Source organism: Terrapene carolina, unplaced genomic scaffold, assembly GCF_002925995.2.
Source record: "Terrapene carolina triunguis isolate 2854851 unplaced genomic scaffold, T_m_triunguis-2.0 Scaffold18, whole genome shotgun sequence".
In the NCBI taxonomy this organism is placed as follows: Eukaryota; Metazoa; Chordata; order Testudines; family Emydidae; genus Terrapene; species Terrapene triunguis.
The window spans coordinates 3362026-3382066 of record NW_020664369.1 but is presented as its reverse complement, the minus strand read 5'-3'; the positions used below and the strand labels follow the sequence as shown (position 1 = coordinate 3382066).

Below are 20041 nucleotides of genomic sequence, written 5' to 3'. Positions count from 1 at the left end.
CATACAAGACAAATTACTATTTAGGAATACCTTTGCACCTAGTAGGAAATCTTAAAACAAACCCATTAGCTGCCCACAAAGGTGATACTGGGCCATTTTTAAAGCTTCTCTCCCATTTCTGCATAATAAAGAATAGTGGAATTTGTTCAAACTTTCAGAAACACACTAAGCAGTTTTGGGTTGCAACCAAACTTGAGAAATGTCTGACAACAAGAGGCATTGAGAAAGTTGTAAGCAAGTGAAAATTATGGTTCAGAGTAAGATTTAACCTGTAACTATGTTTTTACTGCTGCACTGCTATACCAGTAGATTTTTCCATTTAGCAATGCATTTGTAAAAGCACCCATTACCATGGTATCTTGGTAGTCTTTCAGTAGATTTTATTCACAGAAACAATTAGGTTACAGAGCCTCTCTTTTATAAAGTTACCCAACAGCCTTTTTTCTTGGATTTTAAAAAAATAAATATTCTGTACTGACAATGATATAAGAAAAACAAACATTTAGCTGAGGAATAGTCAATACAAAAGCCATTCTCCAACGATGGAAACATTGGAAATTCTGGAGAATGTAGATAAACCAGAGGAACATATCTGAGGAAGAAAAGGACATATCCTAGCCACTGAAGCCTAACCATGTGACAGGCAGAGGGTCAGCTTCAGAACAACAGCCTGGAGCCAAGAGCCCAGATGCCATTGCTGGAAGAATTACTTCATCTGCTTGTCATCTGGAATCTGTAGTTACCACCTATGCCTACAAAGTGATTATGACCTCTTTCAGACTTAGGTAGTCAGATTTAAAATTTTACTTACAAATAGTGATCTTCATTAAACATTTCTCTTCTTTGCTTTTCTTGTTGCCTTCTTTTTTCTTCCAGTTTATCAGCCTGCAAAATTGAAGAGATTAAGAATTAAGTGAGAAATGAATGTTTTCACTACTTATTTTTGTTTTAATAATCCATTAGATTTCAGACCCAAGCATATAACAGCCCAAATCACAGGGAAAATATTTTAAAGAGGGTTCAGCCTAGACTGTACTCTTAAAAACAGACCAATAGTCAAATACCTCCTGGCAGCAGGGTCAACAGACTAATTAAACAAGTACAAAAAAAAAAAATCAGTATAATAGGTCAGATTTTCTCCTGGCAAAGATCTGCTTGGTGTGGGAGTGAAGCCACCATCAGGGACCTAGTTACGCTTCCTAATTCTGCAGCCACTAAATCAGGTTATCACTACAATAAATTAATTGGTGTATGTTTCCTTGAAGTTGCTTTGAGAATGTGTTCCATCCTTCGAGATGCGGGGGTGGTGTTTCCATACTGTTTATCCTCAACACCGCTGTCAGGTATGGAAGTGCTAGTATCCCTATTATACAGATGGGGAACAGAGACAGAGAGACTGAGTGTCTTGCACAAGATCCCAGAGGAAGCACGTAGCAGGGCAGGGAATTGAACCAAGGACCTCTGAGTCTAGTTCCCTAACCCCGGGACTATCCTTCCTCTCTAGGAACTAGCACTGCTGGCTTATAGCAGCCGACAATGCATGCCAACCAGAGGAATTCTCAGCTGAAAGCTGCACCTAGATTCTGACAGTGCAAATGAGTCAAAGTCAACAGAATAGAATCTAGCCCATTTGCTGGTACAAAACCAATTTGTGCATGCAGATCACTGCAAAAAAGTGAGTTCGTAAGAGATCTGAAATGCAAATGTATGCACATACATATGGAAATCAGATTTTTGGCTTCTTAAGGCCAAATTCTGGCTGAAGCTGAACCTATGCAGATAATGGGGCGGAGGGGAAGGCATGCGCGCACACACACACACACACACACACACACACCCCCCATGTGTGCTCTTACTGTACTCAGGACTCCTCTGCATGGGGAAATTGACTGGAATAGCTACTGCTGAATAAGCTATTCCATAACAGCTCCCCATGTTAGCGTCATTCTTGAATTAAAAACCTTTATTTTATTCCAGAATAATTACTCTGCTTTGGAATTGCATTAATTGTTCCAGAATAAAAGAACTTATTCCAGAATAGAGCAGCCCCATAGGTAGTGGTTCTGCAACAGTTTATTCTGTGATAACTACTCCAGTCAATTTCCTCATGTAGACAAATCCTTAAATACTACACCCACTGAGAGTGTCAACTGAAATTCTGGCACCAAGAAAATCCATAGTACATTCAGTAGCACAAATAATATAATATAGGATCTCCAATCTAAAACTACATATAACATTTAGAAGCCAGTAGCATAAAGCTGGTCTGGGAGGGCTTTAAAAGTAAGCAGTATAAAATTTTGAAGGAAAAAACCAAATGAAAAAAAAAAAAAAAAGAACTTTGCAGCAGCACAGAGGAAATATAGAGTTCTAAATTAATTCCAGTGAAAAAGGTAAGTAGCCAAGTTTTGTGCAACATGTGGTCTCTGGATGACTAGTTAAGACACTTCACTGTATTTTAAGCACAAATCAAGCGTTCCAAATTTTCATTTCAATCCTGCTATATTTTTAAATTGTCAGATGCCTGTTTGGTGAAACATTAAGTTTTCACACCACAGGCACTGTTACAGCAGACCAGACAACTATCCCTAATTTTCAAAATGATGGAAAAGTATTGGACAAACAGGTACTGAGATCTGATCAGACAGTTACTTTGCCTTAGCTGAATTCAGGGTTTTTTCCCCCCTTTTAATATATATGGCTAATGAAAGACTGTTTGGAGGAGGCTTGTGAAACAAATCACTACAGTAGGTAAATCAGTCTTCAGCTTGCACTGAGTAAAGCCATTTCTGTCTAATGTCTGCCGATTGCACCATATTTTGTAAGTGGCTCAGTAACTAAATGAGCAAGTGCAACAGTGATGTAGGAATAACTTGGGGACAGATTTTGAAGGGAAAAAAAAAATCAAATCCTCATTCAGTAAGCTACCCCCTTAGCTCATGTAAGCATATCAGAATGAAACACTATAAGCAGAAGTACTGAAATGAACAAAAATACTGGTGCATACAGAATTAAAGAATGCAAAGCAATTAAAATAAGTATCTTGATACAGGTATCAAAAGCAGACAAGAGACCAGAGCAGGGGTCGGCAACCTCTGGCACGCGGCTCGCCAGGGTAAGCACCCTGGCAGGCCGGGCCAGTTTGTTTACCTGCCGTATCCGCAGGTTTGGCCGATCGCGGCTCCCACTGACCGTGGTTCACTGCTCCAGGCCAATGGGAGCGGCGGGAAGCCGTGGCCAGCACATCCCTCGGCCCACGCTGCTTCCTGCAGTCCCCACTGGCCTGGAGCGGCGAACTGCGGCCAGTGGGAGCCGCAATCAGCCGAACCTGCGGACGCGGCAGGTAAACAAACTGGCCGGCCTGCCAGGGTGCTTACCCTGGCGAGCCGCATGCCAGAGGTTGCCAACCCCTGGGCCAGAGTCTACTTTGACATTTACAAAAATGCACCCACCCAATGTTCTGATGGGGAAAGGGGTATGTACAACTTTAGGTTACGTGTGTGAAATGTGTTTATAAAACTTGTATCCACTTCTGCAACTCAAAACAACTTCCCTCCACAGGCCTCAGTCAGCTAGATAGCTCTCCCCCTACAAAAGCCAGGACACCAGACAGATCTTATTGCAAGACCTGAAGGTCAGCAAACGTGGGCTCTGAGGAATTCTACTGAGGGGGAAGTTAAATGCACAGTTGAAGATGCCCTAAAAACATCTTGTTTCCAGCACCCTCATGATTAAAATCCAGAGACTGAGCTCTGGTGCCTCAGTTAATAACAGCAATATGACAGTGAGACTAAGGTGGTCTATGAAGTAGCCAAGATTCAACCTATTTAAGGTTTCTATGGTAGGTTAAAACCAATACCCATTCATTTCTGGGTGCATTTAAAGGAAGCCTGTGCAAATTGCTTGGCACAGAAGTAATGTGCTCCATGTAAGCAGAGCCCCTCACATGGGCAGATACATTTTGTGCAACCTGGAACTTTTTTTTTTAATCCTTGCAGGAATCCACAGTTGTGTCTCAGTGTCAAATGTATCAAGAGTAGCTGACGGATGCAGAAAAATCAACAGGGACACATGACTTTTATCCCTCATCGATGAAGTATCCGTGCCATACCTGGCTCTAAAATAAGACTGATCAGTGTCAGAGGAAATTGGAGCACACCAGCTATTGCCAGAGTGGCTTCAAACACCACCTACCACAAAAGTGACAATTAGAGAGATTATTGGTATTACAGGCAGGCTTAGGTTGACCAGATAGCAAGTGTGAAAAATCGGAACAGGCGGTGTGTGGGGGGTAATAGAAGCCCATATTAAAAAAAGCCCCAAATATCGGGACTGTCCCTATAAAATCGGGACATCTGGTCACCCTATGCGGGCTTCCATGAATAAGGACATAATGCTTCTTAAAGGGAAGTTGGCACCCTGACCTCCCAAAGGGACACGGACTGTTCACTTCAACAACCGATCCATTGTCTCAAGAATTTAACCACCAGATGGTCGTGAATCCATCTTACTGGCGGTGTTGGAAGGCTCCCCAGTATGATGGAAAACTCCCTAGCATTGCAGGACTCAAGAGGGCACTATTGGCTGAAACACCAGCCACGTTCGTCTCCTCCAGACATATTTTTGTTCATACAGAAAAGCAGGGATTTGTCACATCAGAGTGATTTTGTGTTTGAAATAGAAACTGCAGGAAATATTGGACTACAATGGATAAAGGCAGCAACGATTCTCCAATAACTACCATGCAGAATAGGGCTTGAACTAATTGGCCATTGGCTACTGCACTAGCCTTTCACCTCTATCAGTTTAGCTTGAAATCCTTGCTTAGGTCATAAATGAAAGAGTGATCTCAAACATCATAAAAGCACTTCACAACTGGCACTCTCTCTTCAAAGAGGGCCAGGACTAGAACAGCTGTGGTACTGTAGATAAACATGTTGGGAGAGATGTGTGTAGAAAGGCTGCAAAATTCCTGGCTTCAGCAAATACTAAAAATGAAAAAAGCCTGCTAGTACAGTTACTTGTTACCAAAATACAGAGCACATTGATAAGACAAGATTTAATTCCATATTGTTTTCTTTATTTTAAATGGAGAGAACTGCCATTTATGAAGAACCTTATTTAGAGAGATACCCACAGCAAAAAGTTAGTTACATGCAATAGTATTCTCACTTCAGTTAGTTAAATGTGTAAAGATTCAAATTATGTAACTTTAGAATATGTGCAGGAAATGCTAATGGAATAACAAGCTTATAGACCAGAACATGCCAGACAGAGAAAACAGATCTGACCCAATCATACTGCGTTTGATTTCAGGAAACCTTACTGTTCCAGAAACAGATGCTTTCAGAAGTTTTTGAGCTATGGGTGGGAATGTCTTGTTTAGGGTTTTACACCTGTACCATATATACTGATGGCATGAGTTCAGCTTTATCTACCTCTCCCCACCCCCAGAAGCTTTTGCAGGATTTTTATTCTGAAGACTCTACAATAAAGTTCAAGTGAACTTAAGTTTCTATCAGGAGGAAGTTCTCATTCTGAAGGGCTTCTGGAACTAACCCCTGTGTGGGCTTTTGAGACTTGAAGTCTATAAAGCTCAGCACTATCTGGAATTGTAAGAGTCTCCTTAAAAGGCACCAGGAATGCTGCCTCTGGTCATCTATTCCCTCCATTCCTACAGATTAGGTACATCCATAAACATGGAAAATGGACATCTTCACTAATATCAGATGGTCTCTGCTAAAGTTTCTCAGCGAGTGCTCCAGCATCATCACCTAGACAAGAGGAGGCTGATTGGGGGGGGCGGGGTGGTGAGGGGAAATGAGGAAGGGCTTGCGGGATTTACATAGCTCAGCGGTACTTGATTAGCAGTCTTGAAGATTCCATATAGAATCTCAGGGAGTCTGCAGAGCTGATCTGTGCTCCTCACATTAGCCTGGATTACAGGTACAACAACCAAGATTGATGATCATTCCTAGCCTAGGCTGATAGACAGAAGACAACAAGGAGAACACCAGGCAAACAAATCAATTCTGTAGAAAACACTGAGATCCATCTTTCTCCTATGCACCCTATTGTGCCTCCCAGTAGCAAGGATAAGAAGAGAGTGTACGATTCTATTTTCCCTCCCCAGAACAAGAATTATTCTCTGCAGCAAGAGAAGGTAGGAGATGACATTGAGCAGTATCACATACAGAGGTTGTGTCTATACATAGTAGCATTGATTTATGATGCATCATCCTTACACAAACTCCTCTTTATTATTTGAGCATCTCAGCACAATGTCTAACCATCACACATTATTTTGTAGCTCTTTCCCAACAAACATGAATGGCAAAGTAGTTCTCCAGCTGTGAAAGTTCCAAATGCCCCTGCTGAAACAGCTAGCTAGCCAGGATCTCCTTTCAAACAGTCATGCAATTTATTTTTATTAAATGAATAGTGACTTTGCCTGAAAAAAATCAGAAACCCTCCCCCTGCCCCATATCTTATAGAAATCCTCCTTTTGATCAAAAGACATGCACCTAGTTGATGCTCTGCAGGTGCAGCTAGCAATTCTTCTAGTTTTCAGCTAGATTAGATATCATTTGCAAACAAACAAACAAAACACCACACTGTTCCACTGTCTGACTCAGCAGGGCCAAAGTTCTGCAGAATTGGGAAGCTTATTCCCTTTATTTTTACTCTCTTGCCTTCCTTCCCCATTTCTTCTTCAGATCATAAGTGATGTGTCTGCAACTGAGCTGAGATTGTTGGGGGCAAAAGCCAAATCAACACCCTTCTGTGGCTCTGTAGTGCACTGCAGATCTTTTCTACGAAACAGGGTGGATTATTCAGCATGTTAATATATTTCAGTCAAAATCCCCACCAGTCCCCAGGTTGCTACAAAAAACATCTTCAGACTAGTTGATTATTTTTAAAGTTCCCTTTGATACCTATTTACTTATTTGGTTTGCAAGATTCCCCAACTTGCTTTAAAAATATGAATTTAATTCTAGGAAATAAACAGTTTGTATGGTAGAGGTATTTGCTATGATATTGCACTTTTAAACGAAATCACTATTTAGAATTTTACTACCTACAAGGCCTATAAACATTTTACATTCTGTGGATGTGAATGCCAGGAAACTGTAAAAGTAGGAAAACAAAACTGCTACATCAATACTTTTTCTGGGTATAACTGTAGTTACAGCAGACTTGAAACTTGTCCAGTTGTCATGGACAATAATTCAATATATTTAATGAGTGAATAAAGTTTGTTTCCCTTTCCCCCTCCCCCATCATAAATGCTCACAGAAAAGCCTGGAGCAGGGGGATTTTTGTGCATGGGTTTGTAAATATTCATGGCAGTTTTCAAAGGTTCCAGGAGTAGCCATTGAAGGCCCCAATACTGCAAGTTTTATATTCCCCATTATAGACAACTTAATACCGCAAGAATTCCTGAAGTAACCCTGGGAGCCTAGTAGTTTTGATCTCTAGACTGAAGATTATTCTTAAGCTGTCTTTACCACTTGACCTTAAAACTTAAACTGTGCCTCCATGACACAATCAGTGGCCTATCATTAGAAGATTCTTTATTGTTATGTTATCTTCTGAACGAAGTGCTACCATATCTCAAACAACAACAAAAACCTGAAAGGTTATTTATGAAGGTTTATTCAGCTGTAGGATGTCACCAGGAAGACTAAGAGCTTCTTTGTAGAAGAGTCTGTAGATAAGCAACATCTGTGAAATAAACTACTGAGCAGTACTAGAATGGAGGGAGTTACCTTTTGTATAGTGACTGACCTTAGAAAGGAGGCCATCTTAAATCAAATATTAATGTATATCTGGAACTGTGACATGCTCTTATTGAAAAGCAAGGGGCTTGCAACTGAGATGCTTTTAGGCTGACCTCACATTCTTTTCTCAGCTGATAGGCTGAGTATAGTCTAGAATCATGGGCCCAAATTCTGGCTCCTCCTCTGACCACTTTACATAGCTCCAGAAGACTAAGGGGGCATTCTTCCTGCACAGGGGCAGTGTACAAAACCCTAAACTGACCCCATCACAATCCCTAGTACAGGAGCGAGAGCACTTTGCAATCTGGAAATTTTGGCCTGTGGATCTGCTGGGAGGGTTGTGGGGGAGAGGCTGCTATAACTTATGCTAGCGGCCATATTAGCCCCCAGAGGAACCTAGACTCTTGAAAGAGCAGCATAGAATCTGCCTCAGGACTTTGAAGGTCCAACAGCCAAGAGATCACTACTATGTGACAAAGTTAGCCATGCAATTATTTTTGACTGAAAGATGGGGGGATAGCTTGAAAGGGATGGTTTTGTGTTTCCCAAACAGGTCTCTTTAATCTTTTTACAACATTTTTATGTTTGTTTTTGCTTCTGTAAACTGTCGACACATACTAATTTTGTATTTTAAATTGAAGTCTCCTGTAATCTGCATAAAAGTGGTTCTAATTAGTCTCCCAAGGGTTTCTTAAAGACACCGTATCCCCGTCCTCTGGAGGGAAGCAGAGACCGAGGATCAGGGGTGTGAAGTTGTGTCAGCATATAGAACATTCTCTGTCCCAAATAGCATCAGGAATGGGGAGAAAATTTAAGCAAGTATTGCTTTCTTAAAGATTGGGTCTAACATCTTGGGGGGTGGGGTGGGGGAGGACAATTGGCCCTTTTACCCCATAGCTAATGATGTCCCTGGCAGAGAGAGGCAAAGGTTGAAGCCTGCATACTGGAAAAGGGAGTGTGGAAGTCTGCTTTCCAGAGCAGAGCCACAGAAGGACCTACAGGGATCATTATGGGCACAAGGCAATCTTACAGGCAGCCTTTTGAATCCCTAATGTATCCAGAAGAATGGAGGCTGGTGGCATTGAGTAGACAGATAACCTTTACATCCCCACCCAATGGGGATTTGGGGTGGGGGCAAAGGGTGGCCCGGATAATATTTTCCCAGAAAACGTTTCCAATTTTTTATGGGAAATAATGGTTTAATCCAGCCATGTTGGAAAATCTAATTATATCTTGGGCTATTTTACATGTGTTTACACCATCTTGATAAAACATTTTGGTCCAAGGCTCATATACAGATGGGACATTCAAGCTGGTCAGCTAGTACAACTCGGTAAGATGATGGACAAGTAGGAACTCTGATACTGCAGTGCTGGCATTACAACTGATGCAGGACTGCAGATAGAAGAGAGCAATAGAAGGTAGGCCCGATAGCATATCAGTGAGCATTGCCAGGCACATTATCAGTGATAGTGTGGCTGATAGGTCATTTATGTGCAGATAGGGTGCCACAATACATGGGCTCTTAGAGGCCACATGTGACCACATAGCGTTATTTAAGAACTGGACTCTGAGGCTTCAATAGGTCCTGGATTTCATCCTGAGCTTCCACAACTTCTTTTGAAGTTCTCCCGAGATTGGAGTAAATACCTCCCAACAAAACCATGTCTGCACTTACCACTTGGGGAGGTTTGCATTTCAGAAGAATGGACAGGTTTGAAAGTTTGCAGTTTGGAAGAAGGAAGGGATACCACTTGCCACTGGAGTTTCAGTGGAAAAAGTGACCACCACTGTAAGGAAAAACGGTTTCACCATGACCTCAGCGTATGGAGGCATTTCCATCTGAATTTGCAGGTTTACATCTGAAAGTGCAGCATTACAGAAGTTTGCCATAGGCATTAGCGGTTCTCAAACTGGGGGTCGGGACCCCAAAGTGGGTCACAATCCCATTTTAATGGGGTCACCAGGGCTGACTTAGACTTGCTGGGGCCCAGGGCAAAAGCCCAAGCCCCACTGCCCCAGGGCTTCATAACTGGGTGGCAGGGCTCAGGTTACAGGCCCCCTGCCTGGGTCTAAAGCCCTTGGGCTTTGGCCTTCCGCACAGGGTGGAGGGGCTCAGGTGGGCTCAGGCTTTGGTCCTGTCTTGGGGTCATGTAATAATTTTTGTCGTCAGAAGGGGGTCGTGGTGCAAGAAAGTTTGAGAACCCCTGCATTAGAACATTGTTCTGTGCCTTCTTACCCTTAGTTCTGCTCTTACAGTGGACATTGTAGATGAAGCCATAATGTCATCATCTACATCAGTGGTTCCCAAACTTTAACAACCTGTGAACCCCTTTCACTAAAATGTCAAGTCTCGTGAACCCCCTCCTAAAAATGAATATTTCCAGGGATTTTCTCCTTTACCTGAGTATAAATTATAAAAGCAGTGATCTTGGAAATATAAAATTTGTTTTTATGACATACTTATTACACACTATTTATTATTAAATTTATAATTACATTATTTTTATTACATTACGAAAACAGCAACACTCTTCCAAGGTCTCACTTCCGTAGCTTGTATCAATTTGAATAAGCCTGTTATGAGACAAGGCTCCTATGTTTCATCAAAGAGTATCAGATTTGAAACAGCATGAAGGTATTTAAGAAGCCAACTCAAAGAGTTCCTCCTACGTAAGCATTCAGGTCTTGAGTAGTCCAGGCAAACAACGCACGTTACAACAAAGCTTAAACTTGTTCTTCATAATAATTTTAAAAATAATACTACCTGCCTATTTAATTTTAAAAACAGCAAAAAAAAAAAAAATCCACCTCCCTTTCCATTTCTTATAAGGAGTCTTGAAGTTTAAATCTCCTCAGTATGATAGATATGCTTGCTTTGATCTGCTTAGCTCTTGGAAGTTCAGGGGCTCCAGGCTGCTGACCCGGTGCTGTCCGGGATCCCTGGGAACAGCTCTTTCCGCCATTAGGGAATTTTTTCCCCTGAGAACCCTCTAACATTTCGTGAACCACCAGGGGTTCACAAACCCCAGTTTGGGAACCACTGATCTACATCAATGGGACAACCCTTTTCAACATCAGTTGAGGAGGGTCTAGGGTAGCCATCTTCATTTCATAAATTCAAACACATCACGCTACACAGCCAGAGGGCAGGTAAAATAGGGTATTTTTGTACAGCTGCCAATGGTGAGCATTCTATTTAATATATAAAATACCTGTCCTTCAGCCTTTTGAAGAGATGATGTACCTCTATAGATACATTCCCTGAATCAGAGCAGAGTTATCCTTACTGTTCTCAACCAAAACAAAAACCAACATGTACCAGCCAAAACAAAAGGATATTCCAGTGCACCCTCCACCTCCAGAACTGGTTTGTTTACAATTTGGGCCTCCAATATACCTTGTTTTGAAGCTAGCATGATGGAGTATACTTCCAGGCCAGTAGGTGATCCATGGTCCTATAGGCACAGCATTCTGGTCTGGTGACTAAGTCACAGGTACTTCTGGAAATTTAACAGGTTCCTCTCTTAGGAGCCACAGTGGTTCCAGCTCTGCACATCTTCTTGGGGGAACAGTTATTTCTAATCATTAGGTATACAACTCAAGTAACCGAACAGCTTGCATGGCACCCAGAACAACCTGCTTCCCTACTAGAGCCACAGAAATCAAAATGAGTTTGTGAGCACAGCACAACATTAGCCCAGATTTCATCTAAGGGGATATGCAAAACTTCAGATGAAGGACCAGATCCTCAGCTGGTGTAAATCAGTATAGCCAATTTACATGAGCCAAGGGATCCATCCCATAGGGTTTATCCAGGTAAAGCACTGTTCCAGTGAGATATTTTGACTATTGAAGACTCAAACAAGTCTTACCTTTTCTCTTTGAATCATTTTCATTGTCAGGATTCCAGCTTCTTCAGTCTCCTTCTTGATTCTTGCATATTCTTCTCTCTTCAGCTATATGGTATCGGGGGAAGAACACATACAGAGACAATGTAGTTTGGCTTTTGTATTGTACCTCTTCCAACCCTAAATTTTGATTCTGATGAAGTTACAAAGAAAAAATCAAGCATGTGTGCCCCCTCACTGTAATTAGAGAACAAAGACATGAACTGTACAATAGCTCATCCATGATGTTAGTTTTGAACTATCGGTTATCAGGAGGTGGTTATGCAAGCATCCACACTGGGTCCCAGGGGTCTGTACTGGGCCCAGTCCTATTCAACATATACATAAACGATCAGGAAAAAGGTGAGGTGGCAAAGTTTGCAGATGATACAAAACTACTCAAGATAGTTAAGTCCCAGGCAGACTGCGTAGAACTATAAAAGGATCTCTCAGAACTGGGTGACTGGGAAACAAAATGGTGGATGAAATTCAGTGTTGATAAAACATAATCCCAACTATACATATAAAATGATGGGGTCTAAATTAGCTGTGACCACTCAAGAAAGATCTTGGAGTCATTGTGGATAGTTCTCTGAAAAACATTCACTCAATGTGCAGCAGCAGTCAAAAAAGCGAACAGAATGTTGGGAATCATTAAGAAAGGGATAGATAAGAAGACAGAAAATATCATATTGCCTCTATATAAATCCATGGTATGCCCACATCTTGAATACTGTGTGCAGATGTGGTCACCCCATCTCAAAACAGATATATTGGAATTGGAAAAGGTTCAGGAAAGGGCAACAAAAATGATTAGGGGTATGGAATGGTTTCTGTATGAGGAGAGATTAATAAGACTGGGGCTTTTCAGCTTGGAGAAGAGACGACTAAGGGGAGACATAATAGAGGTCTATAATATCATGGCTGGTGCATAGAAAGTAAATAAGGAAGTGTTATTTACTCTCTCATAATACAAGAACTAGGGGCCACCAAATGAAATGAATAGGCAGCAGGTTTAAAACAAACAAAAGGCAGTATTTTTTCCACACAACGCACAGTGTGTGGAACTTCTTGCCAGAGGATGTTGTGAGGGCCAAGACTATAATAGGATTCAAAAAAGAACTAGATAAATTCCTGGAGGATAGGTCCATCAATAGCTATTAGCCAGGATGGGTAGGGATGGGTCCCTAGCCTCTGTTTGCCAGGAGGTAGGAATGTGCCACAGGGGAATGGATCACTTGATTATTGCCTGTTGTGTTCATTCCCTCTGGGACACCTGGCATTGGCCACTGTTGGAAGACAGGATACAGGGCTAGATGGACCTTTGGTCTGACCCCATATGGCCGTTCTTATGACTGACCTTTACAAGCATGTATGCCCTTTATAATGAGGATAATACCTACAGCCCTCAAAGGTGGGTTGCTGTGTTGATTGACTGGTTACTGTTTATGTAGCATGTTGAAAATATGAAGGGCAATGTTGGTGGCATTATCATTAACCTCATTACTTTAGAAGTGATCTGCAACATTGTTTACACACACTTATGTAACAGTCTTCTCATTTTCTACATTCCTGTGAAGTCTTTCAAGTCCACCTTTTCTTTGTCTCTCTTTTGAAGTCTCATGACTTCTATTTCTTTTGTCAAAAAACAGGGAGTTCATTTTACAGACACATGGAACAGCGGCCCTCAGAGGGGGAAAAAACCCAATAACAGTATTTCCTAAATTAAACTAAAAATTACATGTATTCCTCCTGACCTTTTGCTGGTATTTAGATTGCAGGAGTCGGATGTGTTGTTTTTGCCTAGCTTCAGCCTCGGATTCTGTTCCGCCTAGAAAACACAAATTGCATTCTGCATGTTAGAAAATTTTAAGCCCAAGTGTCAGCAACAAGAGACACTGTAATATAATAAATACATTAGGCATACATGAGAATATTTTCATAATCATGCTGATAAAAATGAGAGATCGAAGAGACCTATTTTATCTTTTTGTTCATCTCTTTTCCTAATGTAAGTCTTTCACCAGCACAGGATTGTTATTTGCAGAATATTCTTCACTGTATTGTCCTTCTTATTGATAAATAACTGATGTTATGAGGGTTCATCATTTTACTTGAGAGAGACTATTTCACAGTTTAACAGTGTCTTGCCTTCTAGATTAATTTCCTGATGGTCATCCTAAATTTTCTTTTACTCAGTATGTTGGTGCTAGATTTGGTCAAATAAAATAAATAAAATGGAATTTGTTTCACAAAAATACTTCTTTAAAATTGATAGAAATTTTTATTGAGATTTCTAATTGGATGGCCCCTAACCATCACCAAAGCAGCTAACATCAGCGAAAACACAGAATTTGCTCTTTGTTAGCAAGGGGGAAAAAAACACTCATTTTTTTAAAGCATTCAAAAACCTGATTAAAAACACAAGCCTCACCTGCATCTTAGCCTTACCAAACTAAGGCTCAAATAGTAGGAGGTATAGTTTTCAGAGGCATGGGTCCTCTATTGAAAATACCCAGCCTCTAACCATGAAACTGTAAACTCTAGAACAGACTGCAAGAGGGACCCAATAGATCTTCACTCCCATGGCAGGGCATGGGGAAAGAAGTGAATTGATTTAAATCTTATTATTCTCAGTTCTTATGCTAGGCTACTCTGAACAATTCCTCTTTTCCATGATGTTCCCTCCATTTATAGAAGGCAATCGGGTCTCCCTTTGTTGTTTGGGCAAGCTAATTCCTTTAATTGTAGCTCCATAATTATTTCTATTTTTCTTCCCTGAATTCCTTCCTATTGGTCAACATCTTTGTCATTACAGAGGTACCCAAGAGTACAAAAGCTGCTTGCATTAGTGCTACATAGAGAACTATTACCTTCCTAGTCTGTGCAGACCCCCTGAGGCTTAACTTTATACACCTGTGTAGTCCCCCTAGGAATCAATGGGACTGTGTAGTATGCAAGACAACATACCTACTGTTGGCACTATAATCAGCACACAGTTGGTACTATAAATAATTTTTCCAGGTTGAGCATTTTTTAGTTACAGGTCTGTCACATCTTACGCGCATTTAACATGCGCGATTTCAGCTTTACGAGGTCGGCAAAAAAAAAAAACAATTTTAATACTGTACCTGTAGTGCGGGCGATTCCGCCCGCCATTGAACTCAATGTAATTTTGACTATACGCGGTTTTCACTTTACGTGCTAACCGTGGAACGGAACCCCCGTGTAAGCTGAGACAGACCTGTACTCCCTGAACCTTTTCTAGCCTCTCTGGGTCCCTGTGTATTATTTTTTCTCCCCTTCCTGGTATTGCCAACACTTTGCCTTTTAGTGTCATCTACATCAGCTCCAGCTCCTGATGTTAATTAAAGCAATGTGCATCATCAGTCTCCAACGCAGGCACACCACTGGACATGAGCCACTATTCAATATATTGGTGTTCATCATGACCCTTTGCTTGCAGCCTGCCAGCCAGTTTTCAATCCATTCAACAGAGCTCATATCCAAGACAGCTTGAATTAATTTTTCAAATAAGATTTTGTGAAGCAGTATATCAAATGTTTTAATCAAATCAAAATGTGTTATAACTCCTGCATTCACTTTATATATAAAAAACAACAATGAAGGGTGTCAGGCATGATTTGTTCTTTATAAACTTAGATAATAGAACTCTAAATTAGTGTAAGGGAAAGTATGGAACTCAAATTTATTTGTTTCTACTCTATGGTACCTGAAATTACCTAGTCCCGGAAATATTGGATGTCTGCCAGTCACAGTAATAGTGCAGATTTGGAATTCTTACAATATTTAATCAAGGTAGCCAAGCAATTATAGAACTTCAATTTGAGGAAATCTGATGATTTGGACACTAAAAATGCAGCAGTCTTTCTAAAAAGAGTCACTCTCAGAGAAGAGGTATTAAAAGAATTTATGATCTAATGAGCCCCTTCAATTGTGCCATTAAAGATGCCATTGTGAATCTCTCCTTTCTTCAAGCCTCTGCTGGCCCTCATAAGCCCACACGCACACGAACAAGTATAGAGCTAAAGTTCTTAACACCAAATATTGAATATAGTGGACATTTTTCACCAATCATCCATGTGTATTTGCTTCAATCTGGAAAGTACCAGCACTCTAAGGGTCGATATAGCCTCCTTAAATGCTGAAGTTTCTACATGTCAGAAGCCTGTTATTTCTTCCCACATCTGATCTGTATCTACAATGAAGTCACCAAGGAAGTGAATCTGCGTTAATTATTGCGCATTTCCCACAATTCTGATTCCTCTGACGGAAGCTCCAAGGCTCCCTGTTAGTCATGCCACTCACTTTATGGAGCTGAGAACACCCACCAACAGCTCTTTAGTTTCCTTCAGATTCCTCTTTCTACTGCCATAAGCTCTGAAGTTCTCTCTCTTTTCCAAGGGCGTAACTTGAGCCATTTCAAGAAAACGCACATGAAGGCAGCATTAGTATTAGCACATTTGAGCTAATAAGGGGGCAGAATGCCAAGTCCACCAGAACTTGAAAAATAACTTGCCTACTAACCACTGGGAAGCTTTCCATGGCAGAGATATGCATCTCAGGAGGATTAAGTCATCTATTTCTGTAGAACTGTCACCATATACCCTTTGAACCAAGTTCTTATCCATGGTCATTAGGGATCTCCATGCACAAGGAGGCGCATAGCCCTGACTACAACATGCCTTGTTTAAGAGGACCCCTGAGTCCATGTCCTTTTGGATAATAATTCTGACTGGGGAAGGCTCCACCTTCTTCAACACCTTGCTAGCCTTGTCTGTGCTACCGAAGTTGCACACTGGCAATGGGAGCTGCTGAAACAGTGTTGAACATGGTTTGATAGGAATTATCAACAAGGACAAGCCACATTCAGCATCATTTCAGATAGGATAATGAAAGCCTGTTGCTGATTGTATATCCAGAGGGGAGGAGGACTCTCCAACACAGATGTTGGGAGAGAGGCAGAGTGGAGGAGAACTCTCTCTGCTCAGCAACTAGGATGCAAACAGTGAACCCTTCCCCCACAACACACACCGAGCCAGGACAAGAGAGTGACAGTTCCTTTTCCTTTCCAGCAGCTGGGAGATGCACTTTCAAAGTTAAACACCCAGTAGCTAGTGGTTGATATGGAAGAGGGTGCCTTCCTTCCTTCCCAGAAGATGGTGTGAGGGGTGGGCTTTTCCCTTCTGCAACATTCAACTACCACTCTTCCATCTAAAGCATTCATTCAGTCTTGAGCTAAATAAGTTTAGACCTTCAGCTCCTAAATATCTTGTAAGTTTTTCAAACCCTGCAGTTCACTTTCCCCTTCCATACACCTCCTTAGCCCTGTATTCTACCCTTTCAAGATTGCTTGAAAGAAAGATTTCACTCCAGTTTTACATACTGTTTTTCAGTTATACTGTTCTTATTTAAAACAAAACCACAACTACAAAGGTTGGTTTGTGAATGAGGTTTCAACTTCATCAATACAACAGTCTCTGTGCATGAGGGTAGGCAAAAAGTCACCTTAACTTTTCTGCCTACCTTCATACATAGACAGCAAAATTGCAGCAACCTGGATCCCAAATTTCATAGAAATGTAGGACTGGAAGGGACCTCGAGAAATGATAAAGTCCAGCCGGCTGTGCTGAGGCAGGACCAAGTAAACCCACACCATCTCCGACAGGTTTTTGTCCAACTAGTTCTTTAAAACTACAAAGGATGGGGATTCCCTTGGAAGCCTATTCCAGAGCTTAGCTACCCTTATTGTCAGAATGTTTCCCCTAATATCTAACCTAAACCTTCCTTGCTGCAGATTAAGCCCATTACTTCTTGCCCTGCCTTCTGAGGACAACAACAAGAACAATTGATCATCATCCTTTTTAGATCTCTAACATAGCTGAAGACTTATCAGGTCCCCTGCTGCCCAGTCTTCTCTTCAGGACTAAACACACCCAGTTTCTTTAACATTTCCTCATAGGTTACATTTCCTAAACCTTTTGATCATCTTTCACAAAAATGTGGCTGCTCGGAATGATTTTTGGTAGCCAAAATGAGTCATTTACAAAATGCTTTGTTACGTTCCTTCCTCGAGCACAAGATGATATGATCTGCAGTTTAAAAATTACAACCCAGACACCCACAGTTTGATTCATTGACCATCCACCCGGAAACTTGAAAAAGTGATCTCCCCCTTCAGTTTCATTGTAAACACCAGTGATTAGGGCACCACATAATGTATTTCAGGAAGAAGATGTAAGTAGTTTCATGCCCTCTTCTGAAAGTCCAGTCAGGGGTTCAGCCACCTGCGTGGAGCCAGAAGAGTTTAGAAAAACAGCAGGTCGGACGTGCTGGTCAATCATTTCCCCCATCCCCTTATTGTTAGAGTTCACCTCAAAAAAAGAGTCCGTTTTTAAATTCCAGCCTAATGCTGCACTTACTTTTATATGTGTATCTATTTTTATGGTTATAATTTTCATTTTACAGTTTTCAGTGCTCTCAGCCACTGTGCTTCCTTCAAGTTGTTCTTCCATTGCCTAAATAACTATTCAAAATATCTAAGTGATAATGTTTTACAGGGTTTTCTGCACCAGTCAGAAGAAATTTCATGAAGGAGAAAGCTATGTATTTATGTTTTAGGAACTTCTTCATAGTCAAGTTCATTAAAATCCCACTAAAAGTAGCTATTATTGCTAACATTTTAACCTACAGTAAATCTCTAAAAACCAGAGCAAAAAATAAAATAAAACCACAACATTTTTCATTTAATCCACCAAGTCAGCTCACTTCTATTTCCTTACCCAGTTTCTGTGGTTTCAGGTTAATTGCTCCTGGCCGGTGCTGTTCCTTCCACCTCTCCAAGTTCTCCAGTTCTTTGTTGGCAACTAAATCAAAAAGAAAACAATCCGCATACAGAAATAAGAGCCACTACTGTAAGGAACTTATAATATTGTTAAATTACATCACATTAAAAACTATGCCCACTCATGGGCAGGTCGACTCTATTCTCCACAAACATAGGTCAATCCACACTAATGGCTGGTCCATATAAAAGATTAATGAGCCTATGGTGTCGGCTACCAGCCAGGGGACGGCTTTAATCCCTGAAAGCCTCGAGTTATTATTTTTGTCTTAAACAGGGCTGGCTACTATAGATATATAGACTATAGTCATGGTCATTCCCAGCTAGTAGGTCTCCCCGATAATACCAGCAAGTTACCTATTTAAAATAATCTAAATAAATGCATAGAACTCCCAAGCCACATGCCATCCATCACTGCTCACTCTTGTTGCTTTTTGTTGTTTTCCTTCTCTGCATTCATCTGTTCTCTACCACTGCTCTACGGCCAAAATGCTTCTGAAATAAATGTAGTCAAACTTTACTAATTCTGGGTCACTGAGAACGAAAATGATGCTTAAAATTGTTGATTGGCTCTAGTTTTCAAGATATGCTATTGGGTCAGTATATACGACCCTTGACTTGGGAATGGCGGAGGATAAGTGAGTTATAAAGGGAAGGGATCTCAATTTAAACCAGAAATGACTAAAATACATCTTTGACTGGATCTATGAATAAATCTATGACTGGGTTTGGACAGTACTTGCCTTTTAGGCAAAACAATGAATGATGCAATCTGAAGCTGGTATTGCGTCATACATGATATGAAATGCATCATGTTATTCCTAGAAGTCATGGATGATGCAATCATAACGAAGCTTACATCACTCTGCTGAACAAATTGCCCTATATCAGCTCTAGAAATCATACAGTGTCATGCTCTCTTATTTGTCAGTGTTTGATTTTGCAAAGGGACACATTTCTGTTTAGCCAAAGTGAACAGAGATGCCTCGTACTTGTGTGAACAGTGCAGATAACTTCTGCTATGTTTGTGGTGAAGTGACTTTTGCATCACAAAAGCGCAGTATAACCACTATGGTTAAGAAAGCCTTTCACCTTTATTTTGGCTGCAAAATTGGAGATCGGGACAAGAGGTGGGCCCCACACATATGCTGCAACACTTGTGCAACAAATCTTCGCCAGTGGTTGAACAGGCAAAGGAAATCTATGCCTTTTGCAGTGCCAATGATTTGGAGAGAGCCAACAGATCATACCAGCAATTGTTACTTCTGCATGGTGCCTCCAGTTGGGAAAGGTGTGTCAAAGAAGAAAAAGTGGACTGTGCATTATCCAAACATTCCATCAGCTATACGCCCAGTACCCCACGGAGAAGGGCTGCCAGTTCCTGATGCACCAGAATCATTCTCACTTGAGTCAGACGAGGAAGAGGATGCAACTTCTGGTCCTGAACCATCAATGTCACAGGACCCACATTTTCTCCCATCCTCCTCCTCTGAACGACACCTCAT

General features: G+C 41.1%; 1 protein-coding gene across 1 annotated transcript in view; it reads right to left on the bottom strand.

The window, feature by feature from the left end:
* The window catches only part of LOC113406549 (epithelial-stromal interaction protein 1-like), a 73676-nt gene that overhangs the window by 41712 nt on the left and 11923 nt on the right, over positions 1 to 20041 (bottom strand). Inside the window, exons 3-6 of the mRNA XM_026651866.1 lie at positions 18475 to 18558; positions 13429 to 13502; positions 11657 to 11740; positions 812 to 885 (exon numbers count right to left, since the gene is read on the bottom strand). Of these exons, the coding sequence (XP_026507651.1) occupies positions 812 to 885; positions 11657 to 11740; positions 13429 to 13502; positions 18475 to 18558 (316 nt within the window). The remainder of the gene's footprint in view (positions 1 to 811; positions 886 to 11656; positions 11741 to 13428; positions 13503 to 18474; positions 18559 to 20041) is intronic.